General features: G+C 44.1%; 1 protein-coding gene across 3 annotated transcripts in view; it reads left to right on the top strand.

Annotated features, from left to right (window-relative positions):
• The window catches only part of slc25a21 (solute carrier family 25 member 21), a 145819-nt gene that overhangs the window by 89376 nt on the left and 34051 nt on the right, over positions 1–22392 (top strand). For all 3 annotated transcript variants that reach the window (XM_041848150.2, XM_041848148.1, XM_041848149.2), the window contains exon 4: positions 5790–5873. In XM_041848150.2, coding sequence (XP_041704084.1) covers positions 5790–5873 — 84 coding nt within the window. The remainder of the gene's footprint in view (positions 1–5789; positions 5874–22392) is intronic.

Genomic DNA, 22392 nt, shown 5'->3' with positions numbered 1-22392 from the left:
CATAATATATGCACAAACTCTTCCGAACTGTTTCGGCTGGGAAGTAGTTAGCCTTTAGTAGGAGACAGGGTTAGGGGCAATGGGAGACAGAAGGCAGCGGTAGTAGTCATGTCATGGCTGTGAATCTGTGATCACCTGTAACAGCCTCCCTCCCTTCCTCCCCTACAACATGGACGCCTTCATAACCTGGGTTAGGTACACATACGTGGGCACGCATGGATGCTCACACACACGTATACGCTTTCTTTCTCTCTGACACACTCTCTCTCTCGCTCTCTCTCTCTCGCTCTCTCTCGCTCTCGTCCAGTGGGCCTGTGGTGTAGGTGAAACCCAACCTGGCCTGGTCCAGACCAAACCCTGGAGTCCTGCCGGGTCACAAGCGCCATGAGTTTATCACTTCCTTTCTCCTTCTCTTCTCCTCTCCTACTCTCATCTTCCCCCTCTTCTTCTTTATCTCTTTCCCTCCGAAGGATCGGCTTTATTGGCATCCTCCTCTTCCCTTCCTCCTCCCTCTCTCCACTAAAAGTTTGTCAAGGAAAGAATGTGTTTTATTTCTGAATGGGATTTGGTCTTATTACTTTTCCCTGTTGTTGACTTTTTTCATCTATCACTTTAAAGTGTGCATGTCTCCTGGAATTATCATCAAACTTTATGAGCACTAATATGAGAAGATAAGGCCGTAATCCATTGCTATATAGCAGACATCCTGTAAAGATATCACTATATTTGAATGTATTCGAGTCGTTAACTAGCTCTACACTAAGCGATTTGGTCAATACAGTAACATAGTGATTTATCCAGGCAATCTCTCGGCGGATGTTAGAGAGGAACCATTTTGTTTTGGTCTCTCCCTCCCTGCTCTGACGAGCGATTGGTCCTACCTAACTGGGGCTCTGATTGGGTGTTACCCTGCCCTCTGAGTTCCATGTTGTATCATTGTAGGTTAGAAAGCTGCCCTGCCCTTAACCTCATGTACCGATGCTATGGACTTCTGCCATCTTTATGATCTCCCTCATTAACATTAACTGTCTGGCTGTAAAAAAATGATTTCCTTTTAATGCTGCCTTCTGGGTTCTCTTATGCACTTCAGATTTCAAATGACAGATAACTAACAGAGCCTGACTCTCTTTGGGTCTCTCTCTCTCTCTCTCTCTCTCTCTCTCTCTCTCTCTGCCTCTCTCTCTCTTCCCCTCTCTCTCTTCCCCTCTCTCTCTCCACCACTCATTTAATCTTTCCACCTCTCTCGTTTATTTCCTATTCTGTCAGGGCACTTTACACTCTGGCATGCAGGAAGGTGTAAGCTGACAGACCAAGAATGGGACTCTGGGACTGGCTCTATAGAGAACTGTCCACATAGATACCAACAAACAACCACTATCTGACGCTAAGCTATTAAAACGTTTACGAGGGAGCACATGACGTATTTTCTAATCTTAGATGTAATAAATATAGGGCTCTGGAACTATTTACATCATAATTCCATCGTATTTATTATTTACAATGAATATTTTGGATAGGAGGGGTTTGAAGTGCTAAATGTCATTTATGGGAGAGACTGAGTGCCCCCTCCCGTCCTCTCCTCTCTCCTCACCTATCCTCTCCTTCGCTCTACCCCACTCCTCTCCTCTCCTCTCCTCTCCTCTCCTCTCCTCTCCTCTCCTCTCCTCTCCTCTCCTCTCCTCTCCTCTCCTCTCGCATAGGGAATACCCAACACAATTTAACAAGGCCACATTTAAAAGACTCCTTTTAAAAGAGCGGCCTGCCCTTTTAAAATCAGGCTCATCAAACCTCTTGCCTTTTGATCAACCCAATAACCCCTGGCCCTTCCCATCGGCAGTTCTTTTAAACCATCATTATTGTGTGTGCTTGCGTGTGTCTGAGTGCGCATGTGTGTGCGTGCATGCTTGTCGGTCCCAATGATGTATATAAGCCCTGGATTGCTGATGATATGTATTGGCCAATGAGAGGCTTTGAAGCCACCGGTCGGCCATGTTGGCACTCCTCAGAAGAAGCAGTCCTTCATAGGAATGAATGGAATTCGACAGTATTTCAATTAAATGTTTCAAGGACAAAATGACATGTATCTAAGTATTTTTTGTTGTAGTGACGACAGTAACATTAGAACTTTATACTTTAAGGATTTTTAGGGTTATTTTTTTTGTTTGTTTGTTTAGCTCGCATAATACAATTTAAAAGTGTGCCGGTGTCTGTAATAGAATAAACTTGGCAAAAACAAATGTAGACATTAATAAATGCATTTCAATAGCTTCCAAAATATTTTTTACAATGGTGGGGGAGTGCCAAGATGGAGGTGCAGTGACTTCAAAATAGCGGCCTCTGTCAGTCATCTAGTGTTTATATATAAATAAATTGGTCGGCCCCCAAGCCCCGGTCCCCATTTACCTCTGGGATACTTTGGGGGACACTGCCCCTGGTCCATGGTGCTCTGTTTGGCCCTGAAACACTGCTGCTACATAGTTCACTACACTTTTGACCAGGCCCCTATGGGCTCTGGTCAAAAGTAGTGCACTGTAAAGGGTAAAGGGACTAGGGTGCCATTTGGGACGCAGCATCGGATCTAGGATCTGTGTCTTTTATAGGGAGGTTGGGGTCAGGTGGTTGGGGTGAAGGGATGGAGGAGTATTTAACCCTGAATGCTATGGGCTCACAGAAGCACCAATCTGCCCTGTCCTTCACCCCCTTACCCCCTCACCTGGCCAGCCTCATGGTGAAGCTCCCAGGGCTTGTAGAACCGGGCCAGGGCCACAAAGAGTGGAGGTGGGTGGGTCTTGGGAGTGGAGAGTTGATTACTGTCAAAGTAGGGGAGAGGAGGGGAGTAGTGACTGTCGATGAACTCACACATCTCATCACCTCTGAGTATATCTCGTCTGGTTCGGGCCCGGGAAGAGAGGGAGGGAGAGAGGGATGCTGGGAGCGTGATGTTTTAAAGGAGCCCCTGGGCTTTCCTCTGGTTCCTGTTCTGTCTGTCTGCTGAGTTTACGACGCCAAGACGGCTGCTCCTGGCTCCAAGGATCCAAGGATCCAAGGCCGAGAGGATCCGCCAGAGCAGAGTCACTCACTGACGCCAGCTTATCTCTCTCTCTACCAGCCGACCAAAACGCTCAGCGTTCGTCTGGCTCACATTAACACTGGAATCTCCTTGTCTACTTCATAAAACTCCTTATCTACTCTACAGAACTCATGCCTTGTCAAACTCGATATTCTCTTGCAGGGCAAATGACGATCGTCATGATCAGTATTTGTCATTTCAGCTCTTCTTCACATTGATTGTGAAAGGCAAGTCAACACTAGTAGCTAGTGGTCACACCCTCCCACACCAACACCCCTGATGCCTGAGGTTACCTATTCCTCCAGGCCCAAAGGCCTCCTCTCCTCTGGTTTCTATTTCTGTGGTCCTCCCCATTATCTCTACCTCCCTCCTCTCTACTCGAGGCTTCTTTCTCCTCCAGGGCCATGGCCTTCTCTCTGGTCGTCGTCCTCCTCCTCCTCCTCCTCCTCCTCCTCCTCTCCTCCTATTGAGGCTTAAGGCTTCCTCCCCATTATCTCTCCCTCCCTGGGCCTAGCTGTTTGGTCCTGGTTTTATGGTAGGGTAGAGAAGGGCCATGAGGAAATGAGCTGACCCCAGGTCAGGGGGCTGAGACTGGACCATGGCCCTGCCACCTCTACCTCTACCCTGCTCTCTCCATCTCTGTCTCTGATCCACCTCTCTCTGTCTCTCTCTCTCTCTCACACTCCACCTCTCTCCCCCACCCCCCGACCCTGAGCCGAACTGGCCCTGAGAGAGAGATAGAAGAGAGAGAGAGAGGCGAGAGAGCGAGAGCAAGCGGGATCAGGGGTTACTAAGGGACAGGACCCCTTCAAGCTTTGACCCTGGACTCATATGCCTTTAATTATGCTCGATTTGAATTTGTTTACAAGCCCCACTGGTCTTAAATCTTCTGGGTCTGCCCCCACCCTACGGCACCCCAATTCCCCCTTACACCCCTAACACCCCCCTCCTTTCTCTCATAGTCCCCTTTTCTTCTACTCCTTTTCTTCTTGTCTTTTAATATGGTGTTGGACGTCTCTTTATTACTCTGTTTTAACTGGGGCTCAGCCACGGGTTACAAGCTATTGGGGAATCCACCAAATAGGATTTTGGGGACAACCCCAGTAAGATGTTAATGTGTTGGCGATATGAGGTCTGCTCACCCCACTAAACCTCACCCGTCCTCCCTCTTCTCCAACCTCCTCTTCCTCCCCTGCCCCTCCCCTATCATCACCCCTACTCCTCTCCCCCCTTGTCCCCTCTCCCCCTTCTTACTCTTCTCCCCCTCCTCACCCATCCTCCCCTGTTAGGCCCCGGGGCCCTTTATGGCTCCATCAGGCACTGCTGACCTCATGACCTGCCATTGAGAGCCGTATGAGGAGAGCATCTTTTTCTTCTTCCTCCCAGACTCCTCTCCACTATGTCTCCGTCACTGGCCCCTCTTCTGTCTCTCGTTGTCTTTCTTTCCTCTGTCTTCCAGTTGTTTCTCATAATAATTGTAATGTTCAGGGGTGCTTTTGTTAAGTTCATGTGCTGATTGGTGATTCTGTTTGCTGTGCCATCCTTTCATTGGTCTAGGAGTCATGTCCAGAGAGCCAAAGGGCCTTCAGCAGTGGAAATAAAATCATTTCAAAGCATCCCAACCTTCTCTTCTCCAAATGTATAACCCTAACCTTTCCTAACCATCCTCTCCCCAATACCCCAGCCTTGATGGCCCCCAACCTACCCCTGTTTATAGCTTTCACGCCCCCAGCGTCGCCAATGCGCTGCAGCCCTCAGCCATCCCCTCACCAAAACCCCAGCCCTACTGCCCACCCCTCTGTATCCCCTCACTTCCACCGGTTGTATCATGTAAAATATTTACACAGAGCTCAGGCGTCTTTATTAGGGGGTTAGCAGCATGTTTAGTACAACACAAAATCTCATCAACTGCTTCTATCATATTAAAACATTTACACGTAACTCAGGAGCTGTTACAATGCTTCTTACTAGCGTGTTAGCAACATTCAGTGCTAGCTACATAAAGCTTGGTCCTGGTCCTGGGGAGTTGAGGGGCTAATTAGATATAGGCTGGGTTAAGTAAATGTTTGACTTCTCCTCTGGGCTGGAGGGACCTGTGGTTAGGAGTGGAGGAAGAGGAGGGAGGGAGGAAGGGAGGGAGGAGGAGAGGAAATGGATAAGTGTGTGGACATTTACATGATAATTAGGATGATGATGTCCCTTTGAATTCAATCCATGACATGCATGTAATCAACATTCCAAGATGAGAGTTTCTCAAAGAACAGCCATATCACTTATCCTCATTGGGATTTAAAAAACGGTTTACTTATGTGTACATATTCCCATTGCATTTAACAGAAATCCATAGATTTGCCATAGCTGTGTTTTGAGGTTTGTAATGTACGCTGAGTGTACAAAACATTAAAAACACCTGCTCTTTCCATGACATAGCTATAATTCATAATTGATGTCACTTGTTAAATCCACTTCAATTTGTATAGATGAAGGGGAGGAGACAGGTTAAAGAAGGATTTTTAAGCCTTGAGACAATTGAGACATGGATTGTGTATGTGTGCCATTGAAAGGGTGAATGGGCAAGACAGAAGATTTAAGTGCCATTGGCGTCATCATGGGCCATGCCCCGACGAATTGAGGCTGTTCTGAGGGGGGGGGGGCTGTTCCTAATATTTGGTATACTCAGTGTATAATATATTTGTTCTAATGGGATGTCTTCTGTCAGGTTTCAGATCCAGAGAGGCACCAGTGATCCACACAGCTACAAGAGTCTCGCTGACTGCTTTAGAACCATCTTCCGCAACGAAGGGTAAGTGTACCGCCAGCCAGTAGACATGTCCACCTTGTTTTAACCTTGACAGCACACAGTATAACTCATCTTCCTGTACTCAGCACAGTTCAGGCATTCAATGTATACCCTCATGTTTCCCTCTGAAACAGGTGTGTGTTCCTATGTAATTTAGTGTGTAGACAAATAACATGGCAAAGTGCACCTGGTGGGAGTTTAACTGAAAACATGGTGACCTCTGAAAAACAATTACCATCATTTATACTAACAATCGTTTTTTTGTCTGTATTCTGATTTCCCTGTTCATTAGCAGGTTAGCGTTTTTCGTCATGAATTTTGTTCTGGAGGCAGCTTTGCAGAGTGGTCACTAGCTGGCACAGCCACAAAATCATAAAATCTGATGTTTAAACTAACTTTAACCACACTGCTAACCTTAATGCCTAACCTTAGATTAATTGTATTTTCATAAATGTTTTCAATCTAGCCAATGTTGACTTTGCAGCTGGCCTACGGGGAATCTAAGGGGAAATCACTCAGTTCTGCCTCCAGGACAAGACTCATGACAATAAACACCAACCTGCTGTTCATTAGGGAAGTTATCCAACATTTTGTTCTATTTCTAACAGAGAGATAAGTAAATGCTCTGTATCAAGTGCCATTTTGCTACATTTTCAGTAAGAAGAACTCACTCTGAGTCAATCTAAAGAGAAAAGAATACAACAAATGGGACTTCTTTCTTCCTCCCGCGCTCCGCCCCTCTGGGGCTGTACTGTGACTCTGATAGGCCTGTGAACCAGTGAGACAGTGCAGAGCCAGGTGAAAGTCTCTCTCTCGCTCTCTTTCTCTGGTTCTCTCCCTCCCTCTGGTCCTGTGACAGGGCAGTGAGACAGAGACTGTGTACAGAGCCAGGTGAAAGTGTGTGCCACTCAGCCTGTTTATGGACAGACGACAGCTTTATAGTGGATATAAAATTGATGTGTGAGCGTGTATGTGCTGAGCGGCTGGCTGGTGACAGTTGGGGAACTTCTCTGCTGGCTAACAGCCCACAAACCCCGCTACTGTTGCTTTGTGTGTGCGTGTGTGTCAAATCGAATCTAATTGTATTTGTCACTTGCGCCGAATACAACAGGTGTAGACTTTACTGTGAAATGCTTACTTACAAGCCCTTAACCAACAATGCAGTTTTAAGAAAAATAAGAGTTAAGAAAATATTTACTAAATAAACTACACAATAAAATATCAGTAACGAGGCTATATACAGGGGGTACCGGTACAGAGTCAATGTGCGGGGGTACAGGTTAGTTGAGGTAATTGAGGTAATATGTACATGAAGGTAGGTTTAAAGTGACTATGCATAGATAATAAACAGCGAGTCGCAGCAAAATAGTCTGGGTTTAGTCCCAGGCTGCTTAGCTTAGTGATGAGCTTTGAGGGCACTATGGTGTGTGCGCTTGCGCTCGTGTGCATGCGCGTGTGTCTGTGCATGCATTTGAGTATGTGTACGTGTGTATGCATGTGTTAGGTTGTGACTGTGTGAGTGTGGATTATGTGGGTGAATTTCTGGGGAACATTAAAAAAAACAGATAAACCAATTGCCAACTATGACAAATTATAAAATATTGTTCTGTCTTGTTATGTTGTAGGAGTTCAGTCTAACTCCCATCTTTAGCAGGAGTCTACTATGAAAGCTTTTCTGGGAAATGGGAGGGATGCTGACTTGACTGACAACATGGTGACCTCAGTAGTTTAAAGCTGGAATTAGCATAAGGTGAAACAGCACATCTGTTATTGTTTTTGTTTATGAAACTGAGGAAAGGAGCAGAAAGAATTGCAGAGTATATTACAGTATTTTTATTCTCATCTTCAGCAGTGGTGTATTACTGAAGTCTCCAGAGACAGCATGGGTGGCAGGTATGGGGCACCCTGACAGCGGTGAGTCGAGACATTTCTGGTTGCGACAACGAATCTTATCGCCGTCTGCAACCAAGAAGTAATCAAGAATTGCTCTCGCCAACCAATCCGAGACTGGATGAGGCGTTGTTGTTGTTAGAGCTTTCTCGAGTCGAACGGTCTCAACGGGACGAGAGATAGTGGAAGTGGATGCGGAGTTCGAATCAAGCAGCGCGTCAAGCAAAGTTGGTGAAGATAAATGTCCTGAATGGACAACAGTAGTGTCGATTACTGGAACAAAAAGGGAATAGTTTAAATTGGAGTGGAGGATACATATATGAATGATAATAAATCGCTTTTTGTTAGGATGTGTTTGTTGAGTAAGGATGATGCATATGCTGGAGACCTGTTTGAGGTGCCGAAAATGATGAAGTATGTGCTGGGAAAAGTGGAGTCTGTCAGAGTGACCAGGAGTGGACTTATTTTGATTAATTGTATTTCTGAAGAACAGAGGAAGATTGCAGTGGGCCTCAAAAGAATCCGGACAACAGAAGTTTTGTGCTTTGAACTTCGAAGTAGAGCACCCGTCAAAGTAGTCATCTCAGGGGTTATAACAGATGTTCAGGTTGAATACCTGAAGAGAATTCCTGGTGTGGTTGGTGTCCGGCGTCTGACCCGCTGGGTGAATGGAGAAAAAGAAGAAAGTCTGTCGGTCCTGTTGTTTTTTGATAAAGAGCAAATACCTACGCATATGAAGCTTGGTTATGTAAGATACGCCGTAAGAGCTTTCGTCCCCAAACCACTGCAGTGTAAAACATTTAAATGATTTGGCCATGTTTCAAGTGTGTGCAGATGGACGGTGTATACTGAAGAACGGTGTGTAGACAGTGTTGCAATTGTGGTGGGGATCATGATCCCGAGTTCCTGGAGTGCCCTGTAAGTGTGAAGGAGATTGAGGTGGCAAAAGTTAAAGCGGTCAATCGAATCTCCTATGCGGAGGCGATTTAAAAGAGTTGAGAAAACAAGTGATGCTAGTGAAGATATGGTAGTGGATGCACCACAGCCTGTAGTAAATGTTTGCTGCCAGTCAAAATATACCCTGTGTGTTAAAAAGGTGGATTTTGTGGCATTCATTGCCACAGTTATAAACTGTACGGCTCAAGTCTAAAATAAGTCTAAGAAACTGGACATTATTGTGGCTGTGGCAGAAAAGATTTTTGGACTTAAGGATTTTACATATGAAGACTTGCAAGGGGTACTGGCGCCGGAAGATGGCCCGCCCTCCCTTGAGCCTGTGTAGGGATCAGATCTGTTTTATTTTTTTAACAGAAAAGTTGTTAGATTTAGTTTGTTCAGTTTTGGGGGGAATCCTGTTTCCATCCTGCACAGTAGATGGCGGATGCACATTTAAATTGTATGATCGCCAAGAAGAAGAAGAAGAAGAAGAAGAAGCCGCCGCCTACCATTAAAAACAATAGAGAAAATGCATCCCATAACATTTTAACAGCTGTTCTATCATTCCGCCTACAGTAGTATCCAATGTGTGGTGTTCAATGTACAACTACATTCCATGACAATTTTCAAAAAAACATACAGGGCTTGACATTAACCTGTTTATCCAGTTGTCCTTCAGACAAGGAGGTGACTGAAAATGTTGCTGTGTTTGATGCAAGAAACCATTTTACAAAATAAAATGTATTATTATTCCCATACCATTATTACAGAGAACCAGACAAATTATGCTACCCTCTGCCTATTGGCTACTTAGCCTGTCTCAAAATACAACACTGCCGGACTCGCTTTTCAAAGATGTCTAGAAATGTACACGTTTTGTGCTCTTCTAGGAAGCAATCACTCCCCTATTGCTGACTACAATTTATCTATAACTGGGCTAATAAATCACTAACTAGCAAAGGATATGAACAAAAATGTGCACATGTGGCTACATGCAGTTCTTGCTTTGATCTCAAAACAAGCGCATCTACTCACGACAGCTCATGCTGTAAATACAATCCAGTTCAAAGTAATCGGCACAGATCCATATATGGCAATGGTCTATTTGCATATTGGCCAACTGCAGCTCTGATTGTTTATGCCACACCGGTCTGTGTAGTATATGCCTGAGTCATGCCTGTCAATGCAATAGAATCCTACTCCGATGTGTTCTGCCTACAACAAAATCTCTTGCATAGTTCGTTTTGTTTCGGTATTTTGCATTGAAAGTGGCTAATATTGTGTTGATTCGATCACAATTGCCACAGTAAAGGGAAACGTTGATAGTGTTAACAGGGAAAACTCTAGAACAGTGGTCACCAACCTTTTCTGAGTCAAGATCACGTTCTGAGTCAAAATGCAAGCCGAGATCTACCGTTCAATGTATTTCTTTTATTACTTAAAAAATGTAAGCCTATGCAACATTAACCAATTAAAAACAGCACTGTAGCAATGAGGTTTGTGCAGTAGGCTATAGGCCCATTGCATTATCAACGAATATTGGCTTTACTTGAATTGTCCTGCCAATGCATTGTTGTTCAGGCCATTTATTTAAAATATATTTGAGGTAGGCTATATGATCACATCGGTAATAAATCTCTTGTATTACTTGTGAGGCACAGCTTAGTGAGCATACATAATTTGCTTTTTATTTTACTGGGCTGGTGGTGCCTGCATCTGATGGTCAGTCTCAGCGGAGGGAGAGAGCAGCAGACGGAGGGTCCGCCTCTCAGCATCCCTCCGCTCTCCCTTTCCTCCACTGACACTGACCAAAAAGGGACATCGTCTTCCAGCTGATGGCGAAAACTCGAGTCGCACCGCATTATTTCTGCCTCATGCACAAATTCATTTTACTCCTATGAACAGAGAAAGTGAAATATTCCTCGATATTAAAAAAGACCCAAGCCGCTAATAATAACAACAACGCAAGCCTATAGATACACTTGAGCACGGCACTTACCCATAATTGCTCCTGGGTCGCCATTGATAATAACAGACCCTGGCCGTGACCACACTCTCCGAGGGTGTCTCAGGGAGATATGCAAAAAAAAACATTTCCAATTCACACACGTGTATTAATACACATGTACATGTGTGAAATAGGACAAATATAAGCACCAACCAAATTCTTATAATTATTTATTAGTCTCATTTCTCTTCCCTTCTTTGACAGCAGCTTTTCTCTCTTCTCTATGGGAAATTAATCTGTGGGGTCTTCAGTAATACTCTGTAATTGTTCGAGTATTTATATAGAGTATATTACAGTATTTCATATGCTTGTCTTCAGCAGCCGCATATTATCCCCATGGAAAGCAGCTCTTCTCTCTCTCTTCTCTATAGACCAATTATCAGCGTTAGTATATGTTAGCTGAGTCTGTAATCACTCTCCAGTACCAAGATCACCTCCAGGCCTAACCACTTAGTTATAATTTATACAAATACTGCCAGGGCTCCACTGTTGTGGAATTATTATTAAAAATAAACGTCTCTTGTCAGTTCAGGCCAGGACTGAGCTAACACTGAGTTAACGCTCTGTCTCTGTCTGTCAGTCTCGGGCTGTGGAGGAGTAACTTGATACCCTCAGCCCAGCTTGGCAATTAAGCTAAAGAGGAAAGCAAAGAAATGAAAATATTCCCATCTGTAACTCAGTTCCTAAAACACTTCCCTGGTTTTGATATTGATAATGGAGGTATAAAGGATGTTGAAAGATAAAAGGGAAGTCGCACATTACAGGTAGCACTTTTAGCATAGAAATACTGTAGCTACATTTATTAAATGATTACTGTGTTAAATGCTATGAAGGAACGGTCAGTTTCCTTAAAAAAGTTTGATCTGTTCCCTGTGAGTGTGTGTATCTGTATGTGCAAGTGGTTGTGACTTGTACGGCTGTGTGAAATGCCTCAGCAGCACTCATCTTGCTGCGTTGTGTGGTGCCACGTCGTGCGACTTAGTGCGGGAGAGGGAGCAGGGAGCAGGGAGCATGCTTCATTCATCTGCTAAGTGGTTGTGTCTGGAGCCGAACAAAAACCAGCCAGTATATTTTCAGCCTTCACATTATAACAGCGTCTACCCCCCCCTCTCTCTCTCTCTCCCCCTCTCTCTCTCTCTCTCTCTCTCTCTCTCTCTCTCTCTCTCTCTCCCTCTTAGTCTCAGACAGTATATTCTCAGCCTTCAGATTCAAACAGCCTTTCAACCAGCCAACCAGTATATTCTCAGCCCGGTCCTCTCTCTGTTAGCCACTATATTACCAGCCCTCAGCTAGATTCATGGCTGTGTCACCCTGCATGAGGGGCTTTTAAAGTCCTGTGGGTTAACCACCTCCAGAAGCCCTGATATCCTACTCACTCCCCTCAGGTTGCCTGGCAGTACCAAATCACCTTCCTGTTGCTCTGTTCTACTTCCTCCTCTTCTTCATTTACTTTAGCTGGGCTTGTTTGAGCTTGCCTGGCGCGAACAACCCCCAAAAATATTCCCAAATCATGGAAACCGCACACATCGGGGCACTCCAGGCAGGCTCAAACAAACACTCAAAGTATTTGAAAGATTTCAGATACTATTTGAACCCAGGTCTATGCAATTCAGTAGTTTCAAATGAACAGTTGGTGGGTTTATTGGCTGTATCTGATTAGCTGTTGATGACCTCTAGAAGAATACAGTGTTTTTGTGATGAAACCTGACCGGTGTGCCTTGAGTCCTATTTGAGCTCCCTTGAGTTTCTGTCTCTGGCAATGTCAAGGTTAAAACAGTCACTGGGGAAACAGCAATATTTGCAGATGAAGCATGCAGGTTGTTTACTGGTTGTTGAAGAGGGAGAGAATTTCCTCCTTGTGACCCGTAACATTTCTCATGGTACAGCAGGTGTGAGACCGAACCAGAGCAACATTAGCCTATTCAACACATTATTCAAGGATTTCTCAACCACAAATACTGGTTGTTGTCAACCAGATTTCAAATAAAATAAAATAAAATTTTATTGGCCACATACACCGAATACAACAGGTGCACATTACAGTGAAATGCTTACTTACAGCCCTTAACCAACAGTGCATTTATTTTTAATAAAAATGTAAAATAAAACAACAACAAAAAAGTGTTGAGAAAAAAAGAGCAGAAGTAAAATAAAATAACAGTAGGGAGGCTATATATACAGGGGGGTACCGGTGCAGAGTCAATGTGCGGGGCACCCGGCTAGTTGAGGTAGTTGAAGTAATATGTACATGTGGGTAGAGTTAAAGTGACTATGCATAAATAATTAACAGAGTAGCAGCAGCGTAAAAAGATGGGGTGGGGGGGCAGTGCAAAAAGTCTGGTTAGCCATGATTAGCTGTTCAGGAGTCTTATGGCTTGGGGGTAGAAGCTGTTGAGAAGTCTTTTGGACCTAGACTTGGCACTCCGGTACCGCTTGCCGTGCGGTAGCACAGAGAACAGTCTATGACTAGGGTGGCTGGAGTCTTTGACAATTTTGAGGGCCTTCCTCTGACACCGCCTGGTATAGAGGTCCTGGATGGCAGGAAGCTTGGCCCCAGTGATGTACTGGGCCGTACGCACTACCCTCTGTAGTGCCTTGCGGTCGGAGGCCAAGCAGTTGCCATACCAGGTGGTGATGCAACCAGTCAGGATGCTCTCGATGGTGCAGCTGTAGAATTTTGAGGATCTGAGGACCCATGCCAAATCTTTTCAGTCTCCTGAGGGGGAATAGGCTTTGTCGTGCCCTCTTCACGACTGTCTTGGTGTGTTTGGACCATGATAGTTCATTGGTGATGTGGACACCAAGGAACTTGAAGCTCTCAACCTGTTCCACTACAGCCCCGTCGATGAGAATGGGGGCGTGCTCAGTCCTCTTTTTTTTCCTGTAGGCCACAATAATCTCCTTTGTCTTGGTCACGTTGAGGGAGAGGTTGTTATCCTGGCACCACACGGCCAGGTCTCTGACCTCCTCCCTATAGGCTGTCTCATCGTTGTCGGTGATCAGGCATACCACTGTTGTGTCGTCGGCAAACTTAATAATGGTGTTGGAGTCGTGCCTGGCCATGCAGTCATGGGTGAACAGGGAGTACAGGAGGGGACTGAGCACGCACCCCTGAGGGGCCCCCGTGTTGAGGATCAGTGTGGCAGATGTGTTGTTACCTACCCTTACCACCTGGGGGCGGCCCGTCAGGAAGTCCAGGATCCAGTTGCAGAGGGAGGTGTTTAGTCCCAGGATCCTTAGCTTAGTGATGAGCTTTGAGGGCACTATGGTGTTGAATGCTGAGCTGTAGTCAATGAATAGCATTCTCACGTAGGTGTTCCTCTTGTCCAGGTGGGAAAGGGCAGTGTGGAGTGCAATAGAGATTGCATCATCTGTGGATCTGTTGGGGCGGTATGCAAATTGGAGTGGGTCTAGGGTTTCTGGGATAATGGTGTTGATGTGAGCCATGACCAGCCTTTCAAAGCACTTCATGGCTACAGACGTCAGTGCTACGGGTCGGTAGTCATTTAGGCAGGTTATCTTAGTGTCCTTGGGCATGGGGACTATGGTGGTCTGCTTGAAACATGTTGGTATTACAGACTCAGTCAGGGACATGTTGAAAATGTCAGTGAAGACACTTGCCAGTTGGTCAGCACATGCTCGGAGTACACGTCCTGGTAATCCGTCTGGCCCTGCGGCCTTGTGACCTGCTTAAAAGTCTTACTCACATCGGCTACGGAGAGCGTGATCACATAGTCATCCGGAACAGCTGGTGCTCTCATGCATGCTTCAGTGTTGCTTGCCTCGAAGCGAGCATAGAAGGGGTTTAGCTCGTCTGGAAGTCTTGTGTCACTGGGCAGCTCGCGGCTGTGCTTCCCTTTGTAGTCTGTAATAGTTTTCAAGCCCTGCCACATCCGACGAGCGTCAGAGCCGGTGTAGTACGATTCAATCTTAGTCCTGTATTGACTCTTTGCCTGTTTGATGGTTCGTCGGAGGGCATAGCGGGATTTCTTATAAACATCCGGGTTAGAGTCCCGCTCCTTGAAAGCGGCAGCTCTACCCTTTAGCTCAGTGCGGATGTTTCCTGTAATCCATGGCTTCTGGTTGGGGTATGTACGTACGGTCACTGTGGGGACGACATCATCGATGCACTTATTGATGAAGCCAGTGACTGATGTGGTGTACTCCTCAATGCTATCTGAAGAATCCCAGAACATGTTCCAGTCTGTGCTAGCAAAACAGTCCTGTAGCTTAGCATCTGCGTCATATGACCACATTTTTATTAACCGAGTCACTGGTGCTTCCTGCTTTAGTTTTTGCTTATAAGCAGGAATCAGGAGGATAGAGTTATGGTCAGATTTGCCAAATGGAGGGCGCAGATTAACACATTTCAATTGAATGTAAAAGCAGTCTTATCTTGTTCATCTCTTCTTGGCTGTCATCTTATAGCTCCATTACCTGATTTGACTAACTGCTTGTTTCTCGCTTTGTGCTGTCATTAACCGTGCTTCTACATCTGCATTGCTTGCTGTTTGGGGTTTTAGACTGGGTTTCTTTATAGCACTTTGGCATCTGCTGATGTAAAAAAGGCTTTATAAATCAATTTGATTTCATGATTTTGAGCATTTAAAACCGATCGATGCTATGAGTTAGGAAGGTTAAGTTTGATGAAAATCTAAGACAAATCACTGACTATGTATGCTCTCTGTCATACACACACACACACACACACACTGTCCAGCTGGGCCCACAGTCGCCTCAGTAAGCCACGGGAGGAAATTTGTTTAGGAAAGCCAAAAAGGGACTTAGTGTGTACTTTACATTTAAAATCAAATCAGGATTCAAATGAACCTCGGTCACATGGGCTCTGAGTTTGTCTGTAACAAATGTCAGTCCTCCTTTCTCACCTGGTGGCTATGTAGACTGACCACACCCGGGAAATCTGTGGTTGACATTTGCATGGACAAACAAGACACAGACCAGGGTCTTCCGTCCTTCTGTCTATGTGAAACAATTGGTAACATTTTACTACGATGACAAGTGTAACCCATTATTATGGGCTTACAAGGCTTTGTGAGACTTCTCATGAGCATGTTCACCCCCCTTGTAATGTCGTATTGTCATCTCATAATGATCCTGACTAAATAACTGCCATTTTGATCAGTTACAAAGTTATTAAGCATTATACCTGTCGGCTTTAAGTGTTGCAAAACAACCCAGAGAGAGAGAGACTACAGAATGTGTGTGTCTTAGAGTGTAGGGTGTATTGATATAGAACACATGTGGACAGGGAGGACAGGACAGGGTAGCTAGCATGACTGCTGGTATAGGAACCCCTACTTTTCTATTGTGGAAACACGCCTCTGAAGACAACACACAGAGATGTTATCGGCTGATTGGCTACAGGTGTCAATATTATGGTTTCAGAATCTAGAGATTTAGCTGGTGATCGTACCTGAGAGCAGAACAGGGCAGTCTACGTTGTCTACCTCACTGAACCACAGCTCATTCTGAAAACACACACATTCAAATGAAAAAAACACTCTATTCCATCAACACCTGAGGTTTCATTAAATACTATCCAGCCTAGTGATCAGGCAGTATCATAGAGGTCATAACATCAGGGTTGTTACAGGTGGTAGTAACTGCACTTCCTCTACTTGTTTATGCAGGTTTCACACCAACTACTATCTCATTCAAAATGATCATACATGCCTAGAGCTATTCAAAGACGATGAGCGTCATTTAGCAATGCAAATGTGCACATGGTTTATCAATTTCAAGTAATCAGACGTGCAAATGTGGCTGACTGTCATAAAAGGATTCCAGAACTTTATATCTTCTGTGGAACTTTAATTTCCATTCCAAGAAACACATTTCACTGCAAACCTCAGATAGGATTAATGTTACAATAGTGAGTCTGAGTAGAGCGTCTGTTTGAATGAAGAGGGTTATCATCCCAGCAATTACATAGGTAAGATTGGCTTCCAGTGCAGCATTGTGACAAAGACTGGTGTCAGGTTCACGTTATGTAGCTAGATCGCACAGTTTATTTGCTTATCAGACAACTGACTGAGGTCACTTTTAGCTAACCTAAACCAGCACTTATCATTTTAGGAAAGCAACTCTGTCTATGTATTGTTATCCCTAAAGAGTACAATAATACTGTATATCACTTAAAAGGCCAATCCGCAGTTGAAACAATAACAAACTGTTACCCGCCTCTGTTTTGGTGAAAAGCTGAGGGATGGGCCTGGAGAAATGTAACCACTCTAAAATTCATAGACAGAGCTATGGATGCAAGGACTGACCATCAACATTAGTTTTAACCATGTTTTGAGGCTATACAATGTTTGTTTACATTTACAATGTTTATAAACATTGGAGTAAAACAAGCTTATATTTTGGGTTCTGATGTGACAGTTGAACTAAGCTCATGAGTCATTTATAAGGTATATTCTTCAAGAATCAATGGGTATATATAATTAATGTATAAGTTAAACAAAATGGATGTAGCAATTCCAGATTGCCCCTTTAAGGTTGATTTGAGAAAATGTTATTTTTTTTGTTTGTTTTATTGAACAATAACACACAATACAATAAAGGGAAATGTACAGACGAGTACATGAACTTCAAAAGAAAATGTACATTTGTCAACAAGTACTGTATTTTGGTACCTATACTGCTTTTTAGTTTTTTCATATTTACTGATGATTTCAACCAACATGTTTCAGTTTCTTCTCTGCCCATTTAATCTTATGAATAAAAAATCTTCCAAGAAAAATAAGCTAATCGAGGTCCATATCATTTGGTTCAAAATATCGGAATATTCCAAATAAACATGAAGCGTTTTCCCTTAAAGTGGAACTGACAGCGTTTTAGCAACATTATATCTTATTGAAATCTGTTCATATACACCCCCAGACAGAATATGACACATACTTTTACATTTTCTGACAAGCGAGTGCTTCGATATGGTCATTTTCACGTTATCATAAATTAATAGAATTAAGTATAGTAAGGCATTTGTGAAAATTCTATAGAAATATAGAGTGGGAAAGCGGCCTTGCGTTTGGAAAATTAATAGACACTGCAGTAAATAAAACCTAATAAAAACATCTGTCTTGTCCAGGACCGGTGTCTACACAGACCGGTGCGCCATAGCCAATCAGAGCTACAGTAGGCCTATATGCAAATTATCAATTTGCCACACCGGCCTGCCATCATTCACTTTGAACTGGACTGTGATTACAGGCTGTAGCAACAGCGTGACTTTAGATCATTAGAACGCATTCGCCAAAAGCCACAAAATATACCTGAATGGATTTCTGCAAATACGAAAAGTTGGTCACTCACTCCTCCAATGACATGACATCCTCCCATAAGCTAGCTAGCTAGCTAGCTGTATGGTGCACTCAAAATGTATTGTAGTTGAGTAGCCAGCCTAGGCTACTGCTCAAATGTTGCTGTAATAGGCCTACATGTTTCTCCTTTGCATGGTGTTTTGTTGCAGGTTTAGTTTTTTGGTTATTGATTGGGCCTTGTGTTTGACATGTGCACTAGCCTATTAGCCATGTTATGACTGACTTGTGATCATTTGATTGCATTTTGTTTGATTGTATTTACATTCCCAGCCTTAGTTACAGTCGTCCGTTTTTGTTCATAATATTGAGTCAAACTGAAACAGTGCAGTCCCGAATGGGTGGAGTCAGCAAAAAATGTACTAGGCCAGTTGTGATTTACAACCTGATAGCAATATCTTTGGGAATACCAAGAAATGTATTGGTGAATTATATTAATCATGCATTTAACCGCATCCATCTATTCTGCCGATAATGCCTTACTGTACGTCATGGAATTTTGAGTCAAATAGAACCTATTTTTAAAACCTCTTATAAAGTTGTTTTTTAAGCATAAACTGGGAATTTGATATGTTTGACTGATATTATGATTGTCTGTTTCATATCTGCAAAGTAGTTAAAAAGCTGTTAGTTCCACTTTAAAATAAAATATTCTAAATCCATCCAAAATCTTCTGATTTTGTCCGCTGCCACTTGGTCTACTATGGTAGGTAACCTCCCAAGTGGTGCAGTGGTCTAAGGCACTGCATCGCAGTGCTAGCTGTGCCACTAGAACCTGGTTCGAATCCAGGCTTTGTCGTAGACGGCCGCAACCGGGAGACTCATGGGGCGGCGCACAATTGGTCCAGGGTAGGGGAGGGAATGGCCGGCAGGGATGTAGCTCAGTTGGTAGAGCATGGCGTTTGCAATGCCAGGGTTGTGGGTTCGATTCCCACGGGGGGCCAGTATGAAAATATTAAAAAAATAATGTATGCACTCACTCTCTGGATAAGAGCGTCTGCTAAATGACAAAAATGTAAAATGTAATCCCAGAAAGAAAACGTGCACTGGCTGCCTACTTGTTTTCTTTCTAAGTTTATTTGCCCATTGGAAGTCTTTCTCACCACAGTTCTTAACAGCAGTTTTACATGGTGCACCATAGCATCAATAAGTATTAAATATTCAACTAGATACCAGAGTTCTCTTGGAATAATCTAAACCTGTCCCCTAAATGCAAGCAGGTAGGGACCATGTTTACTGTTGTACTTAGGTTTAAAGATTTAGACCTGTTCTACCAGTTTTGGTTTGTTTGAGGCAGTCAGTCCTTAAAACAACAATTTGGAGTGAAAGGGAAGGCCAGTGGGGTGCTTGTGGAGGTTTATACAGTGTTACCTACAGAGTAACCAATACAGACCTGGGTTCAAATACTATTTGAAATCTTTCAAATACTTTGAGTGTTTGCTTTGGAATGCCAGGTGGGTAGTGGTTTTCTATTGGTTCTATTGCGTTAGCCAAGCTTAATCAAGCACAGACGGTTTTAGAAATGATTTCGAATAGTATTTTAACCCAGGTCTGAACCAGTGACATAAAAGGATGTGATATACGTTCAGGATGTGATATACATTCAGGATGTGATATAAACTCAGCAGAAAAAGAAATGTCCATTTTTCAGGACCCTGTCTTTCAAAGATAATTTGTAAAAATCTAAATAAACTTCACAGATCTTCATTGTAAAGGGTTTAAACACTATTTCCCATGCTTGTTCAATGAACCATAAACAATTAATGAACATGCACCTGTGGAACGGTCAGTAAGACACTAACAGCTTACAGACGGTAGGCAATTAAGGTCACAGTTATGAAAACTTAGGACACTAAAGAGGCCTTTCTACTGACTCTGAAAAACACCAAAAGAAAGATGCCCAGGGTCCCTGCTCATCTGCGTGACTGTGCCTTAGGCATGCTGCAAGGAGGCACGAGGACTGCAGATGTGGCCAGGGCAATAAATTGCAATGTCCGTACTGTGAGACGCCTAAGACAGCGCTACAGGGAGACAGGACGGACAGCTGATTGTCCTCGCAGTGGCAGACCACGTGTAACAACACCTGCACAGGATCGGTACATCCGAACATCACACCTGCGGGACAGGTACAGGATGGCAACAACAACTGCCCGAGTTACACCAGGAACGCACAATCCCTCCATCAGTGCTCAGACTGTCCGCAATAGGCTGAGAGAGGCTGGACTGAGGGCTTGTAGTCCTGTTGTAAGGCAGGTCCTCACTAGACATCACCGGCAACAACGTCGCCTATGGGCACAAACCCACCGTCGCTGGACCAGACAGGACTGGCAAAAAGTGCTCTTCACTGACGAGTCGCGGTTTTGTCTCACCAGGGGTGATGGTCGGATTCGCGTTTATCGTCGAAGGAATGAGCGTTACACCGAGGCCTGTACTCTGGAGTGGGATCTATTTGGAGGTGGAGGGTCCATCATGGTCTGGGGTGGTGTGTCACAGCATCATCGGACTGAGCTTGTTGTCATTGCAGGCAATCTCAACGCTGTGCGTTACAGGGAAGACATCCTCCTCCCTCATGTGGTACCCTTCCTGCAGGCTCATCTTGACATGACCCTTCAGCATGACAATGCCACCAGCCATACTGCTCGTTCTGTGCGTGATTTCCTGCAAGACAGGAATGTCAGTGTTCTGCCATGGCTAGCGAAGAACCCGGATCTCAATCCCATTGAGCACGTCTGGGACCTGTTGGATCGGAGGGTGAGGGCTAGGGCCATTCCCCCCCAGAAATGTCCGGGAACTTGCAGGTGCCTTGGTGGAAGAGTAGGGTAACATCTCACAGCAAGAACTGGCAAATCTGGTAGAGTCCATGATGAGGAGATGCACTGCAGTACTTAATGCAGCTGGTGGCCACACCAGATACTGACTGTTACTTTTGATTTTGACCCCCCCCCCCTTTGTTCAGGGACACATTATTCAATTTCTGTTAGTCACATGTCTGTGGAACTTGTTCAGTTTATGTCTCATTTGTTGAATCTTGTTATGTTCATACAAATATTTACACATGTTAAGTTTGCTGAAAATAAACGCAGTTGACAGTGAGAGGACGTTTCTTTTTTTGCTGAGTTTGTTCTGTGTATGTTGTCACATAAGGAGAGGTGTAGAGGAACTGCTCATGCATACACTTCTGAAATGTGTATACAACACTTTTTGTGCTTTCTTTGCAGAAATCCAATTTGTAAGTCGCTCTGGATAAGAGCGTCTGCTAAATGACTTAAATGTAAATGTAAATAGATAACATACAGTGGGGAAAAAAAGTATTTAGTCAGCCACCAATTGTGCAAGTTCTCCCACTTAAAAAGATGAGAGAGGCCTGTAATTTTCATCATAGGTACACGTCAACTATGACAGACAAATTGAGGAAAAAAAATCCAGAAAATCACATTGTAGGATTTTTAATGAATTTATTTGCAAATTATGGTGGAAAATAAGTATTTGGTCACCTACAAACAAGCAAGATTTCTGGCTCTCACAGACCTGTAACTTCTTCTTTAAGAGGCTTCTCAGTCCTCCACTCGTTACCTGTATTAATGGCACCTGTTTGAACTTGTTATCAGTATAAAAGACACCTGTCCACAACCTCAAACAGTCACACTCCAAACTCCACTATGGCCAAGACCAAAGAGCTGTCAAAGGACACCAGAAACAAAATTGTAGACCTGCACCAGGCTGGGAAGACTGAATCTGCAATAGGTAAGCAGCTTGGTTTGAAGAAATCAACTGTGGGAGCAATTATTAGGAAATGGAAGACATACAAGACCACTGATAATCTCCCTCGATCTGGGGGCTCCACGCAAGATCTCACCCCGTGGGGGTCAAAATGATCACAAGAACGGTGAGCAAAAATCCCAGAACCACACGGGGAGGACCTAGTGAATTACCTGCAGAGAGCTGGGACCAAAGTAACAAAGCCTACCATCAGTAAAACACTACGCGCCAGGGGCTCAAATCCTGCAGTGCCAGACGTGTCCCCCTGCTTAAGCCAGTACATGTCCAGGCCCGTCTGAAGTTTGCTAGAGTGCATTTGGATGATCCAGAAGAGGATTGGGAGAATGTCATATGGTCAGATGAAACCAAAATAGAACTTTTTGGTAAAAACTCAACTCGTCGTGTTTGGAGGACAAAGAATGCTGATTTGCATCCAAAGAACACCATACCTACTGTGAAGCATGGGGGTGGAAACATCACGCTTTGGGGCTGTTTTTCTGCAAAGGGACCAGGATGACTGATCCGTGTAAAGGAAAGAATGAATGGGGCCATGTATCGTGACATTTTGAGTGAAAACCTCCTTCCATCA

This window comes from Coregonus clupeaformis, chromosome 25 (genome assembly GCF_020615455.1).
Source record: "Coregonus clupeaformis isolate EN_2021a chromosome 25, ASM2061545v1, whole genome shotgun sequence".
Classification (NCBI taxonomy): Eukaryota; Metazoa; Chordata; class Actinopteri; order Salmoniformes; family Salmonidae; genus Coregonus; species Coregonus clupeaformis.
Note: the sequence above shows the minus strand (reverse complement) of the source record. Positions and strands in the feature narration are given on the sequence as shown.